This window comes from Rhipicephalus microplus, chromosome 8 (genome assembly GCF_043290135.1).
Source record: "Rhipicephalus microplus isolate Deutch F79 chromosome 8, USDA_Rmic, whole genome shotgun sequence".
NCBI lineage: Eukaryota > Metazoa > Arthropoda > Arachnida > Ixodida > Ixodidae > Rhipicephalus > Rhipicephalus microplus.
This window is the reverse complement of record NC_134707.1, coordinates 28,736,712-28,752,223: the sequence shown is the minus strand read 5'-3', so window position 1 is coordinate 28,752,223 and position 15,512 is coordinate 28,736,712. Positions and strand designations below refer to the sequence as shown.

At 42.6% G+C, this 15,512-nt stretch overlaps 1 protein-coding gene across 3 annotated transcripts in view; it reads right to left on the bottom strand.

Annotated features, from left to right (window-relative positions):
• Positions 1-15,512, bottom strand: part of Cat (Catalase) — a 58,553-nt gene that overhangs the window by 13,756 nt on the left and 29,285 nt on the right. For all 3 annotated transcript variants that reach the window (XR_012885526.1, XM_037416497.2, XM_037416499.2), the window contains exons 2-6: positions 11,391-11,518; positions 6,819-6,970; positions 5,127-5,308; positions 2,337-2,516; positions 9-200 (exon numbers count right to left, since the gene is read on the bottom strand). Coding sequence is in view for 2 of the 3 variants with exons in the window: in XM_037416497.2 (XP_037272394.2) it covers positions 9-200; positions 2,337-2,516; positions 5,127-5,308; positions 6,819-6,970; positions 11,391-11,518 (834 nt within the window). In the remaining variant the exon portion in view is untranslated. The remainder of the gene's footprint in view (positions 1-8; positions 201-2,336; positions 2,517-5,126; positions 5,309-6,818; positions 6,971-11,390; positions 11,519-15,512) is intronic.

The window sequence follows — 15,512 nt, the reverse complement described above, 5'->3', positions numbered from 1 at the left end:
CTACATACCTTGGTCAAGTCGAAGGGGTTGTACTTCCACGTCTTTGCCTGCTCGAAGGTCATGATTTGGACGTAGAAGGTCCAAGAAGGGTACTGCTTGTTGGCAATGGCGTTGTACAGGTCCCGAATGGAATAGTCAGGATCCTTGGACGCGTACTCATCAGCCTTCTCCACAGGCAGGTTCTTGATTTTCTGGTCAGTCTGGAAAACAAGGATGTCTGGTTACTCTAGGCTGAATATAATCTGCACAATGTGAAAGCTACTGCGCAAGCAACAAATCCTTCAGCGCATGCATTTTTATGGCGAAGCTGGTTTAGTTTGCCTTATGCCATTGTGGTCATACTAGTAGTAGTAGGCATCACGCAGGTCCATGAACAAAGAGGGCATTGAATAAAGCAATAAATAAAATAAAACGATCAAGAGCAAAAGCGAGAGATGGGGTAGTTGGCTTGTGTTCATATTGGAACGGCACAAAGACGAATCTCAAAGGAAAAATAAAATGTGCTCAAGCCTTGTATCCCAGGTTCAGCACCGGAAATATGCAGCCTTCCACTATGATGCCATTGTTTGCGCAGCGTTAAAAGTTTTGAACGGAGTCGAAAATGTTCAAGCAGAACCATGTAATGCCAAATCAGCAAAGGGTAAAAGGCTAGCGGTGATTCCATATATTCATGGTATTTCTTACCGTATAAAAAAGATTGCGAACAAGTTTAACGCGGATGTTCAATTTTCTGTAAAAAATAAGCTCCTGAATTGATAAGCTAGAATTGAAAATGCCAGAATGGATAAGTTATCGTCGAGTGTGATTATGTCTTCTTGGATGACTCGTACAGTCAAGCACCACATGCCATTTGTTTCTAGTTTATTTGTTTCTAGCTTATATGTCTGCCCACTGGGCCACCTGCGGTTGCATACCATAATTTTTCTGCATGACCACCATTAACAGACACTGAATGTCACATGAGAAATGTAGCTGAACATTTTCTGTCTGTAAGAATGGGGACGCGTGTGTTAGCGCAATGTCGATTGCATTTTCTTGATTGCAAACTATCGTATTTAGAGAAGATTTATTGATGCTACATGTGTAGTATTGTCAAGTGCACAGATTGTGTGCACATTTTTTGTTCTTCTTTCTCTCCTTTGATTTTCTTTTTTACTTGAATAAAGCGACCAGTCGTAAGGAGTACTCATGTTGTTTAGTCTTCCTTTGTAATTTGTCTCTGCACTGTTCCAATATAAAATTATCAGGCTTGAAATTATGCTAAGTGGCCATGATTGTTCTCGGAATGATGATTATGCTCGAGAATATCAACGGCATATTTGTCGCTACGTGTTCTCACTAGCAAGCTACAGAAGCTTACGTGCTCACAGCTTCACTGTTAGGTGATTTTCACAATGTCCTGAAACTGGCTAAATCCCTACACATTTAATTGTCGATAGTGCATAACAATGCACAAAAATGGGTAACTAGTGCTTTAAGGCAATATTATTGAACACTAAGTTCAACTCACAATACTAAAGGCAAACATGGATTGATTAACATTTGAAGCTTTCAATGAAGACCACATCTAAGAAAGAATTGCCATTTTGCCGCAAGTGAGCACAAAGTGAAGAGCGTACGCTTTTGGATAACACGCCAAAAACTGGGCAACTCCTCTGCTTGCAGGTAATCTATGAAAACCCTTTTGCTAAAATAAAAAAAAACTGCCTTTGAGTGCAAAAACTGCAGAGTATATCTGTTTTGATTTGATTGACCAATTGAATGACTGGAAGCAACTTCTTACCACAAAGGAATCAAACTTGGTTTTTCACAGTTCATGTAATGCAAGAAGCATTGATACGCATGCTTGCCAAGTGCACAAGTGCTCCACACTCACTTGTGCGATTGCAATTTAAAGCAGCTACAATAGGTTCTGCCAAAAGCTGATACAATGATGACAAGTAAACACTGGTGTCTATTTAACCCTTTGGAATAATTGCACGCACTTGCGTGAATAAGTTATTTTGACTAAGGTTGCGGACTGAACATTAAGAAAAAGACGATACATTGAAGTTAAATTATTTGAACTACCTGCATAATAAATGTCCTAAGTGTCTAATTTCAACTTTACTCAACAGTGTACTGTTGCATGTAGATACCAATAGTACTTTTTTCACTTAAAATGAACGTAGTCCAAAACAACACTTCTAGATATCATTTGAATGTAGTCCTCAGACTTCAAAACAAAACACTCTGAGATTCTTGCATATTCAGCAAAGCTGCACAAAAAGAGAAAATGTTGACTGACTGGCAAGCATAAAAGATTACATGCTTAAGTGCCGAAGTACATTACTGACCTTGTAGTGGAACTTGCAGTAGAACGCTTCGCCCTTGGCATTTACCAGCTTGAAGGTGTGCGAGCCGTAGCCATTCATGTGCCTGTAGCCGTCGGGGATACCACGGTCAGAGAAGAGAAACATAACTTGGTGCGTGGTCTCTGGGCGAAGGCTGATGAAGTCCCAGAACATGTCGGCATCCTGCAGTACAAAGGCAATGCATGTACATGTAACACTGATGCTGAAAGGGATAACCAATCTTAGATGTAACAGTGTCAAGCTTTGAAGGTATTTACTTACAAGAATTAAAACTTGCATGGGTTTGTAGGAATTTTGTATTGAACAGGCAGTGCAATAGATGAGGACATAGGAAGGAGCATGAAGACTAGAGGGGCGCTTACTTCAAACTACAGTTTAATATTGAAAATCTACGCCTACTTGAGAATCTACACTCATCCCAAAGGTAGGATATTCAAGTACACCTCACCCTGTGCTCATAACGATCAAGTACAACACAAGAAAACACCTCAATAGGCATGAACAAGAAAATAGGACACAGTCGGTATAAGAATATTTGTTTGCAATAGAAGAAGAAATGAACCACTAGCCGATGTGATGACCAGAGAGCATTTTTAGTGGACTTGCACTCGTCATTTGCTGTGAGGCTAGTAGGTATTGAATATTTGTTCAATTATCGAAAATAATGTTGAAAGCATGACAGATTTTGATAAGCCAAATCAGTGTTCACATTTTATTGTAATTTGCTTTACCATGAGAAACGTCATGCTTAAGGCAATGTTTTCTAACATCTCGGGAGGCATATGTTTTCGTAGCTTTGACAAAGTTTGAGCAGCTTGTAGCTATAACAAAAAATTAACAGTTTTGGCTAAAGAGTGAAGCCATGGATGTCATAGAAACATATTGGAGTGTTTTGCAAAGCAAGGCTATTATTTTTAGGAGCATTTATATTATTAGTTTAGTAAACATGCGCTTGCTAACTAATGAAGTTTGCTGCAGCGCGGCCACAGTAGATGACTACAACAAGGCTTGTGCGTAGTGACGGCATTGATGAGAAGCACCTCCCGTGGGCAGGGCTTGCTGTTACTAAAAGATATACATCGTGTGTCGCTGCTGGTGGCAGTTTCTTATGCGTAGAGCGCATCTATATATGGACGGCCACTCCAAGTACACTTTTGGCACCATTTTTTTTATGTTAAGAACGCAGCCCGTAGAAGCCCCTGCCTACTGTGGGGGCATAAGCCATGCACTGCGATAGCATGGCAACCACAAGAGCCCCCCCCCTCTTGTTCACTCACGAGATAAGCGTGCATGCCGACGAACCTGGCCAGAAAAGCGGTGTTCGCTTCGTAGAAAAAGGAGGCTAGTGCATTCTTGTTCGTGTATATACATACTTTATATATATATATATATATATATATATATATATATATATTGTTAAGTAGATAATACACGAGAACAGTAACAATGAAAGCATTTATTTTGACAGTTCTGGCCAGACTCAGGCCTAACAAAAGCCATACTCTGGCCAAAACTCTTGAAATAAAAAGTTTCCTTGTTACCGTTCTCACAAAGGATCTACTTGACTATTTGCAACGCTATGGCCACTTTCGTCATCAAGCCTGCCCATATATATACATTTGTGTGAATGATGGCGGCAGTGACAGCAAAAATTAGCCGAGACAGTCCATATATTTTCTATCACAATAAAATAAAAGTAAAAGCTTTTCAAGTAATCATATGAGTGCATAGAGTGGTTGGAGTTATCAAATTTCAGAGACTTCACATACTTTTAGCCAAACACTACCATGCAAAAGAAAACCATATGTCTTGCAAAAAGCTGTGATCGAGGAAATAAACAAAAGTATAACTATATAAAAATTTGAATTACACATCCTCGATTAGTCTGTAGTAAGAGCATGAATTTTATCACCTTAAGAAGTTGTTTTTTTATAATTGAATACGTGCCTAATCTCTTACAATCACCACTAAATAAGTGTAACACTAATCACTACCAATGAAATTGTGTGTAGCAGTACTTCAACAATCTCCAATTTAGTATAACGCAAGAGCTGTGCATTTCACAAGCTCAACAGAATATAGTGATGCAATTTCTTTGAAGTGTTTTGTTACTATATTGTAAAAAAAAGATGTATGTTGCTACTTAATCTGGTCAATATATTGCAGCAGATAGGCATATCACATGAAACCTATGTTGTACTCCAGATGTTCAAACGTGGCCTCATAGATTACCTATAGGTTCAATTTCCAGCAGGGTGAAAGATCGAAATGGTGAGCAAATATTGCCCATATTCGTAGCAGTTTAACACTGAGCTAAGTGGTTCACACTAAACCCACTGACACCAGGTAGGTTTATCTAGTCACCAAGCAGGAACAGTAGTCCACATCGCATAATGCCTTTCATTTATTATTAACGCAGGCTAGATAGCATTTTCAGTTCATTAATGATGCATGTAAGTACCATGACAATACTCTTTTCTAGAGAATAGTAGCAAGCTAACTATTTTCAAAGAATCAAGCAGGAGCAAGACTGAGAATGATTATTGTGTCGAGAAAAAATGTTCCTGTAAGGACATGAACTTTCTTTAGGTGCAGGATAATTTGGTCATGAGTGTGAGAAATAACCATATTGTCTTTCCGCGCAAGTAAGGCTGCCTGATGTGCGTAAAATGCAGACCTACAGAGAATGATGTGTACCGAACTCTTGCAACGTAGATATACGTGAATCCATTGGAACATTGCACATTCTTAGACTTTACAAGATTAGCAAACCTTCAGATGGGTGGCTGGGTTCCGCTTTTGGGTGTGAATGAAGCTTGGGAAGAGGAACGGGTCCCGGATGAAGAAGATGGGTGTGTTGTTGCCCACTAGATCCCAGTTGCCTTCGTCAGTGTAGAACTTGACAGCAAAGCCACGAGGGTCACGGACGGTATCTGCTGACCCACTCTCTCCACCTGAAAAAAACATGAGGGCAGTTTTAAAGTTCAAATTTGTGTTTCATTTTATAAGCGGACCTATAAATAACACTCACATAAAACGACCGTTTATATCTTGCAAAGCTGTAAAAATATGAACCTTACTAGGGCAGTTTGCTTTGAGGTAGTTCCATACTTATCTACTGCAATGCTACTAACAAGCAGCACTAGACGTAGAATGTCTACTTTGAATCGCACAAGTTATATTACTTATGAGTGGATAATTGGCTAACTGCAATTGTGAATTGTGTCCTATGTATAGTCAGCATTTGTTAATTTATTGCTGACATGACCAACAAAACTTCTCAGGAAGGCTGTATTAGAAGAGAGAGAAGGAATAACAAGTGGCCAAGACAAGCTGAATACTTGGCTGCATTTTTTGAGTTCTGATATCAAGGCCACTAGTCCTTGGTGGTCAGATTTCACCTAATGAACAGCCGAGTTGAAACTCTGCAGTGAAATTCAATTTCACAGTTACAATGATGTTACTTTGAGTCATAATGAATAAGCATCAGCTGAAACATTGTATGAACACTGAAGCAGTCAAGAATTTATTTGTGGAACATAAGTCAGCAATTAAATTCAACTAGCCCAGCTTATTACTACCATCAAACATATGTCTTTGCATGAAAAAAGAGTAGGTTTGCTGTCATAGTGTATGCAGTATATATACAGCATTAAAATTTTAAAGACTACTCGGTCAGTGAAAATTTTTCTTTTTTGAGCAATTTTAGACTATTCATTTGAAAAGCAGAGTGCAGGTTCTTCAAACATTTCTGAATAGGCAAGAAATATGGATTCACCGTTGTTTGCAGAAGCAGTGGCTGTATTACGCACTAAACTTATGTCACAGCCTGCACAAAAATCGGGCTCGAAATGGTTCAGTGCTTGTGCTTTCTAACCCTTCCCTTTTTTGGTCTCTTGTTTTTTCATGCGGTTTATGATTATAGATGCATGCACTTCTACTTTGTGGAGCTGCTCAACACTCAGTAAAATTGAGGTTTATAGTGTATACATGAAGCAAGCCACATTATTAGGTATATTAGTGATGAACAACAAATAAAAAATCAACCCAAATCTAATTAACACAAAACTGCCAGGAAGGGCATAGCAGAAATTCACTTGTAGTGGCACTCTGCCCTTTTTCCCCTTCGTCTTAATTTCTGTTTACGATCTTGCTATGCTATAAATGGCTATGCTATACTTCCTCCCCTTTTTACCATCCTCACCCTCATGCACCCCTCAATCGCTTCTACTACTTGCGGTACTGTGCAAGCAAAGCTATGCTAAGCAATGCATTCACCCACCCCCCTTCTTCATTACCTTTCTCCTCACACTCACTTACCTTGCTATACTATACTAAACTACACATGGTTATGTAGTGATGTATCTGTTTCTCTAAGCTTGTGTTTCACCTGCGTGACACCAAGCTATAACGTAAGACTATAGCCAAGGCCCCTAAAGTGCTGTGCCCTCAAACACTGCGTACCGACGGTGGAGAAGCGCACAGCCATGGGAGTCCTCTTGCCAATTTGGCTGAAGATGGAGGCCTTGGTGTACTTGGTGATGTCGTGGGTCACCTCGAAGTAGCCGAAGGCTCCGGCTCCCTTGGCATGGACGACACGCTCAGGAATGCGCTCCCTAAACACCAAGGTGAAAACATATGTCACTATAGTCAACGACTAAAGTGCGAGTAATATACAAGATATTTGGTCACTCTAAATAGGAAAATGGCGAGAAAAAAAACTGTGGCAATATAAGTTGCCAAACCAGTCACTACTGAAGCCCTGTTTTGACGATGTCTGTTGAAGATCGTTTATATGAAGCTTTTATTGCCTCACAATTCTCGTTAGCATCATAGATGTGACCGCAAAATACCCGATACCGACGAGCACAAAAAAAAGAAAAAATGAGGCCTTCGAATGAGCACCAATCCTACAAGTATTTGTATGCGTCAGTTTTAAGTAATTGATGTGCTTTCAATTGCGGGCTTGTCTGCGATCAGCCATTTCTTACATGGCAATATGTTTTTTTTTCATTGAAGTCATTGAGGTGGCTTGTCATTTCACGTTGCCAAACTTCACTGTTGCCTGGTTATTAATGCATTATCGTCATTGTTGCCTGAAGCAATTGAAGTGTTGCACTGCTAAGCACGTGAATGGTGGTCCAATGCCTACTGAGAGGAAAAGAAGAGGAGGCATTGCACAATGCAAAAAAAAAAGGAAAACATCATGCACGCTCACCCCAAGCTTTGCTACCTCCTTCTGCCTTATTATTTTGGTGTTCCAAATTTTTGTAGTGCATTTAAGGGTCAATTACGAGTGATGATAATTGTTTTCCTTGCCATGCCGTGCGTGATCCCTGTAGCAATTGACAAGGCAAACACACACATTGTGGTATGTTTAAGTTGCGGCACGCACATTTGGAGGCAGCTCAAGCCTCACAACTGTTTGCACAAACCGGCATGTGGGAACCATGAGCTCAGAGCAGCAATTATTTATAAAAAGCAAATTCAAGCCCGGAAAGTGTGGGTTTTGTTTACCACTGCAACTATCATTGCCATGGTGGCGTATTGCGATCCGCTGTACGTGTACTCACTACACTCGCTGAACCACCTTCCAAATAATCGCCAAGGTGAACTTCTCCTGAAAGTTTCCTTTCTAGCGGAGAACCCAACATCAACGCAGGTATTGTGAGTGTTTTGTATTAACCATAAGAATGAGGAAAAAACGAACACTAAAATGAATCTAGAAAAAAATTACATACAAGTGACACTGCGCAAAGAACAAGGCGCGCTCGGCCACTATGAGAAGGGACAGTGAACTGTGGTAATAAAAGCATAGTTGCATTAGGACATAAGTGGTCGAGGTGAAATTTTTATTGTCCGCCTTGGTGGCCCAGAGGTTATGGCACACAAATACTGATGTGAAAGTCAAGGGTTTAATACCGGCTACGGCGGTTGCATTTCTATGGAGGCGATATGCAAGAGGCAATATGCTGTGCGATCCGAATAACAAGAAAAAAATAGAGAAGACAAATTGATATTTAGTGAGTTCTCCTGTACGGCGCACCTTATGAGTGTATTATGCCTTTGGTAAAACACCAATTATTAAGCTCCTGCAAGGACTTAAACGAATCCTTAAAATAATGAAAAGTAAGGCAAAAGTGTATGTAAGCTGGATGTGATAAAAGACCAAATAAGGAATGTCTGTTACAAAAAGAGAAACAAATGAAAGTTTCTAGAGGATTCAAACACAGGTAACCTAAACACACAGGCTACTACTGTGGCCATCATGCAAAACACGCAGTTTCTTAGTTAAATAAAAAGTTATTAGTATGCGGTAGACATGCACGTGGACGAACGAATAGCACGACACCCTAACCACTGCATGAAAGTGAGCGGGCGTTGATGCGCTCGGAGTGTTTCAGTTTTGCCATGGGAACATGGTCGCCAAGAGTGGATGCACTGTGTATGTTTCGCGGACTCATGTAACGATTTGCTGGCTTACGAGCGGCTGACCGACGGTGTGCTATTATTGCGATAGCATTTATATGGACAGTCTCGGCTGGCTTTCTGCCGTTGCCGCCACCGCGGCCGTCATTCACCATATATGTACACGTATCTATATATATGAGAACACAAGAAAAAAAAAGCCCCCCAAGTTCGGCACCCTACTCGTCACGATGAGTCCACGGGCACTTGTCTTTCACGCCTACTTTTCCCCGCGAATGTGGGGGGAAGATATTCGTGCGTGTGCTTATCCTTCGGTGGGGATCAAGAATCGTGTGCCTTTGGCTTTCACCGGAACGATTGGGTTAGTTGCCGGGCCCAGAAATGTCACTTCACTCCCTTTACAGGCCTCGTTTGTGAATAAAGTGCGCTTTTCATACACAGCGAAGTATAACAACTGGAACATTTATTAGTTTGCACTCATATATCCTTGTGATTACCTTTCGTGGATCATATTTTTTAAACAGTGCGTTAAGTGTTGAGCAGTAAACGCTGTTAGTTTGCTCTTATCTTGTGTATGTTTTCGTGCCTCATTTGTGCGTGAGCAGCGCGCTGCATGTTTCGATCTGCTTGCCGTTCTCAGCATTGCATTCCAAATTGTCGCTATCGCATTCATTGCTTCCCCTTGGGGCAAAACTGTCACTGTTTAGATTCAGCACTGCGCTCAAGAATTCTAAGTAATACTGTCACGAACGAAGAACCCCCAACTTTTACGACGACTTCGATTGGCCAAGATATATTTTCAAATATTTGTGCACTCAAGTAAACATTATGTAAAGGTGACCCTAATTCTCGGCCTTGGGGTCAGCAAAGTCTTCACACTCGCATGTTGGCACTGACGTCCTCCGGTGTATTCCCTGGGTTAACTGTGTTTTGTCGCATTGACGAAGGAGACCTTGAAGGCCTCATAAAAGAATGTGCTTGACAGATCTAATCGACCTGGTGACGCAACAATCGTAGCTGCTCGTGACAGAGCAGCAAATCATTCGATTAGCTTTCAATAATCATTCTGACAATTAAGAGATGCTTATCTTCAGTAAACAATATGATATGATATGCATCCAATATATCTAACCTAAACTAGAACCATCAATTTTGAACAAGCTTTACTGGATAAGCAGCTTCCTGAATATTCCAAAAACCAAAAGTGTTCGACCAAAGTGTTTGGAAAAGAAAAAAGAGTCACTCATTGTTCGTGTCACTAAAACTCATTGCTCGTGTCAGTAAGACACCTTAGCCACGTCAGCACAGGAAGTAATACCACTCGATTCTTCATTTGTCCATAAAGCAAGTTAATGCGTACAACTCGGCATGCACGTTATGTGTGCCTCTTCATGGCCATTAACCGCTACAATATTCTAATGATTAAGTCACGTAAGTGATGTTTTCCAACAAAAATGATTGATTTGTGGGGTTTAACGTCCCAAAACCACCATATGATTATGAGAGACGCCGTAGTGGAGGGCTCCGGAAATTTCGACCCCCTGGGGTTCTTTAACGAGCGCCCAAATCTAAGCACACGGGCCTACAACATTTCCGCCTCCATCGGAAATGCAGCCGCCACAGCCAGGATTTGATCCGGCGACCTGCGGGTCAGCAGCCGAGTACCTTAGCCACTAAACCACCGTGGCACGGCATTTTCCAAAAAAAGAAAGGACTGGATTCGATTCACACCTGTGCATTCGTTTCGACACAATGCTTGATAATATTATGGTAACATTTGTTGTTACATTGACACTACGTGTTCTCTTCGTGGGTTATGGTGTGTACAACAAAATGATCCCCGCCCAAGCAAGATTCTTCTAACAAACATCTTTCTACAGGGAAGCTAACTTTGACAAGCGCTTGATGCTACCATCTGATTTGTACTTTCCTTTATCGTCAACACTTGCAAGCGGGTTGTATTAGCGGTGAAATTAAGCAAGGTACATTACCTACCGCGGTAGCTTAGCGACCAAACTGTTGCGCAGCTGCACGCGTGCTCCATTCCTGAGCGCCTCATTTTGATGAAGGCGAATGCAAAAAAACAACTTAAACAACCCCCAAAGATCCTAATTACTCTGTAAAACCTGCCGCTACAACCCGTGCCTTATAAACACATCACATTTTTCGCAAATAAATGTTCGCATATTTTTAAAGGCAAACCAAGACGGGTCAGTTGCGAATTGTCATAGCAAAAATGTGAAACTATCATCAACAGCTGTGTGGAAAGCCTGCAAACTATTCAGCAAGAACTTGGACTGCTGGTACTCACTTGGTCATTGCCTAGCATTTTAGGCATATATGTCAAAAGGGCCATGGGTAGGAGGATTCAAATCGAGCCTCCCCTGAAGCTGCAATGAGACCTCAAATCATCTGTTTTTGTCATCACGCGACATGACGTTATGTAACGGCCCAGTGACGTCATCCCGTCTCAAGATGTAACGATATGTTATGTCACGTATACGTCATTGGGCGATGTTCTCAGTCGTGTTGATACCGACGGTCACCTTACTTGTTCGACGAGTCATATGAGGATTTCGTATTACTGATAACACAAAAAAGGTGTACCTGTCAAAGTGTGCCATTTCATCCAGGAAGACGACATCTTGAAGCAGTACAGGACCTCGTGGTCCAGCGGTGAGAACATTGGTCTTGTCGCCGACAGGGGCACCCCACGAAGTGGTCAGGGGCTCCGGCTGTGTAGAGAATGAAATTGAGCATTTTAGAAGAGTGATACTGCCAGTATTATTAGTGTCAATTAACTTGGCCACTAAAAAGAGTACTTTCATACTTTGACGAGAGTTCTAGTTTACCTAAAACGACTCTTCGGTGAAAACCATATTCTTTTTCTTATCAGAAATATACTAGCATCTAATGTTGCTAAGCCAGTCCTAAACCAGTTTTTCCCATCGTGTCTAACTGTATATTGCAAATAACTGCTACAGAATACCACAAGGTGGCGAATGGGTTCTGAAAAGTTCGAATAATTTACAACCACGCAGCTTGCGACGCAGTGCTACTGTTGCAAGGATTCTTTGGTATAGAACACCGCCCTAGATCTTTTTAGATGCGAAGCGTCTTAGGGTTGAGCCCAATCTGGCGTGCGGCGTGACCACTCTTACAGCGCATGCGCGCCCCTCCCGCTCTCGCTCCTTTCCTACGCTCCCGCGCCTTTTCCGAGTCACCCCCGAAGGCAATGCAACGCCTCCTCAGCAGTGTCGCGTCCACGCCTCCACTGTGCATGTGCACCCCCCTGACGTTCTTTCTCCTCTCGCACGTTCCCTGTGGAAACGCGTTTTACGTTTCCCTGAGACAGAGCGCATTTGCGTTGTTGGTGGCCGTTCATAGTTGGCCCCCTCTCGCGTGCGCGGCACGAACCTCCTGTGCAGCTTCGCAACGCGTCATGGTCCCCTTGAGCAGGAGATGCTGCAACTTTTCTATTGCGCTGCAATTATACGGAGAGTTTTGGCTGGTTTGTCGTCGTCGCCGCCGTCAATCACGTATATGTATGTATGTATAGTGCCTGCTGTCACTTTGTTGATTGCGTAATTGTATATTTTTATTTTGTTCCCACTCATTGTTGCGGTTGTTTTGTGGACGTATTTGCGTATGTTCTCGCATTCTTTTATTTGTTCTGCCCGCTCCTGCCAAAGGCCTTTTTCAAAGGCTGGCAGTAAATCTGAAAATAAATAAATAAATAAATAAATATACATACAGGGAAGGATGCGCAAGTTTCCTCTTTCTGCGGAGTGAACATTGCCTTTCCAGCCATGGTCGTCTGCGCGCGCATTTGTCTTATGAGTGAACAAGGGGGAGGGGGGCGCTTATGGTTGCCGCGCTATCACGGAAACAATTAGCGCATGCCTTGTCACAGCGGGCGGGAGCTTCTACAGGCTGCGCTCTCAACACGAAAAAAAACGGTGCCAAGAGTGTGCCTGGAGCAGCCGTATTCTCTTATACCAGCGTTTTTAGAGTTACGTGAGATATGAATGAATTGACGGCCAGCCTCGCTTCGTATAACATTGCAATTTGTCGCTATCACATTCATTGCTTGACCTTTTCCGTGAAAATTCGTTTGCGCGATCATCCGTGCCACAGTCGTGAACTGTACTTGACAACATGCGCAAGAGTATACATAGCCCCCGAAAAAACTCCCTTATACAATCTAGCGACTATGCACGTTTTGCAGGTTCTGCACCGTTTGTCATAAGTTATTCGCGTTTATCTGTGATTACGTTTCGTGCGTCATTTGTGCGTGAGAAACGTGGGGCACGTTTCAATCTGATTGCCATTCTTTGCGTGATTTGTTGCTATCGCGATCATTGCTTCACCTCTGGGGCAAAGCTGTGACTTTTTATCTTTATCCTTTATCCGAGATACGTCCAAGGAACGCACGCTAGATATATCTTGCGCTGCACATCGCACAAAAATCGCGTGCGAGTGGCGTAGCCTGAATTTTTTGGGATAAGGACTCTTACAGAGCACAAAATCATGCCCGGCTTCAACTTCAAATTAAAAGAATGCCCCCCCCCCCTTTCGAAAGAATTTCTCGTACACTGCACGCACTGCGTGCCGCTAAAAAATCGCAGCAAATGCAAGTCCGTAAAACATCGCGCAGAAACTTATAAAAAAGAGACTCGTGCATTTTACAAGCGTACTCACGATCGAACACGCGTAAATTCGTGTTTTGTGTGTGCTGCGAGCTCCACTTATTGTGACGATCGAGCAGAAACCATAGAAGTACTAAGACCACACCTCTTGGTAAAGTTGGCGGTCGTGTATTCTGTCAACGTTTAGACCCACTTCATATGCGAGCCGAATCAACTCGATAACAGTCAAGGCGCATCCAAATTGAAGTGCTAATTTTCGAAAAGCCCCTTATGCATTCGGCGAATATCTCTGTGTCTTGCGCCTAAAAATAAAGCAGGCGAACACGTTTAAACTTCTCTTTCTTCGACACGTCTCTAAACCTGTTAAGTTTTCCTCAAAGTACCACCCAACGATCGCTCACGGAATCAAAGTGAAGAAAAAAGACTCGCTAAATCTCAGTTTCACTTTTGTTCACGCGAGGGTGCAAGAAGCAAGATTGCATCGTCGATCTCCTGGTTATTAATTAGGCTTGGGCAGATCGGAGGAGAAACGCTTGGCGAGTCTTAGATGTGTAAAGGAGCCTTATCATCACCGGGTAATTGAAATGCCCGCAGGCTTTTCTGCGTGGTTAAAAAGAAGGAAATATTCCAGGGCCACGTAAGCGGGCAGTCAAGGTCGCAACGGGGCGGAGTGCCTCGCTCAAGCGATGATTCGACACGTAGAAGCACTTACAGGCTACGGAGGCTTATTTCAACGACCGACAAAAGAAACAGATTAGACCACTTACGGTGACAGGGCGACCCAACAACAGGTGGCGCCACGCATATTTTTCGCGTGCAAAACGGTACACCAACATGCGCACGAATATTTGAATTTTAGTGACAAGTGAATACTCTAAAGTACGAATTCTACACCACAGAACCGTACTGCATATATTCCTTTCGCATTTCGAAGCGAATAGTTTCCTCCTGAGAAGGCCGACGAATATAGCACATGCACCCACTGTGACGTCACAATTACAAGTATTGTAATTGACTGACGCATGTGAGCAACCATAAGACAAGTAATGCGCCGACATTCCACCTAAGTAGAAAGTACTGCTTGCGTAAAAAAAAAAAACTCATTGTGGGTTTTGCAAGGCACACACGATTACAGTACTTCGGGACAAACAAGAACGTATTTGTTGCTGCCTCGTCAAGTAAAACGAAGATTTCTAGTTTTACGTCCCATAACCACGATATGATAATAAGGCACGCCGCACTGAGGGTTATAAGAAACAGCATGGCCCGACTTACGATAAGAAAAATAAACAGCAAACAGTATATAGTGTGCTTAAGCCGGCATTTTGACAAGTGGTCTTGTCTTTCTCGAGACTATAGAAGACAGGTCCAGTTGCCCAAAGGTCGGTTCGAGCACATAACCACTGTGTATAGATATTTTCATCGCAAGCTTGCATCTTTTCTTTCGTGTCATTATATTAACAAATTTTAGGCTGCGGCTAAAGTCTTTGTGGGCGTGCTTGCATATACCGCTCCGGACAAAATGCTGTTTCCGGAAATCGAATCCACTATACTTCATCCAAACCGACATCCGCGAACCTATTGCTACACCAGACACCTACAGCTGACGTTCTGGAGCAAAACGGAGTTAACCCCTGGATGCCTGCTAAAAACGAGTAATCACTTACCAAAATGGCAGCGACGCAATGTTAAGCGTGTGGGTTTTACTGTAATCCAGCTGCAAAATATTTTACGTAAGAGTCTGCATATGGTCGGAGCAAAGGCGCCTGCGCCAGACTGAATGCCGTTGTCGCTAATGTGCACAAAAAAACAGAAAACGCGCTGGATTCTGCGTACGCAGCTGAAAGCGCACATGTACGCTGTTTAGAAAAGCAGGCACTTATACGCCAAGCACATTTACCGGCGTTTTTGCATGTGCACAGTGCAGGAGAGACCTGCGCCAGCCTAGCTCTCAACATTGCTTGCAGTGTACCTTGAACGCGTTGCAATACACACCTGCCACGGTAGGCGCATAGGAGGAAAAAAGTCACGATAGCGAATTCCACAGAACGTGTACTGCATTAGAGCTGAGGCAAGCCGG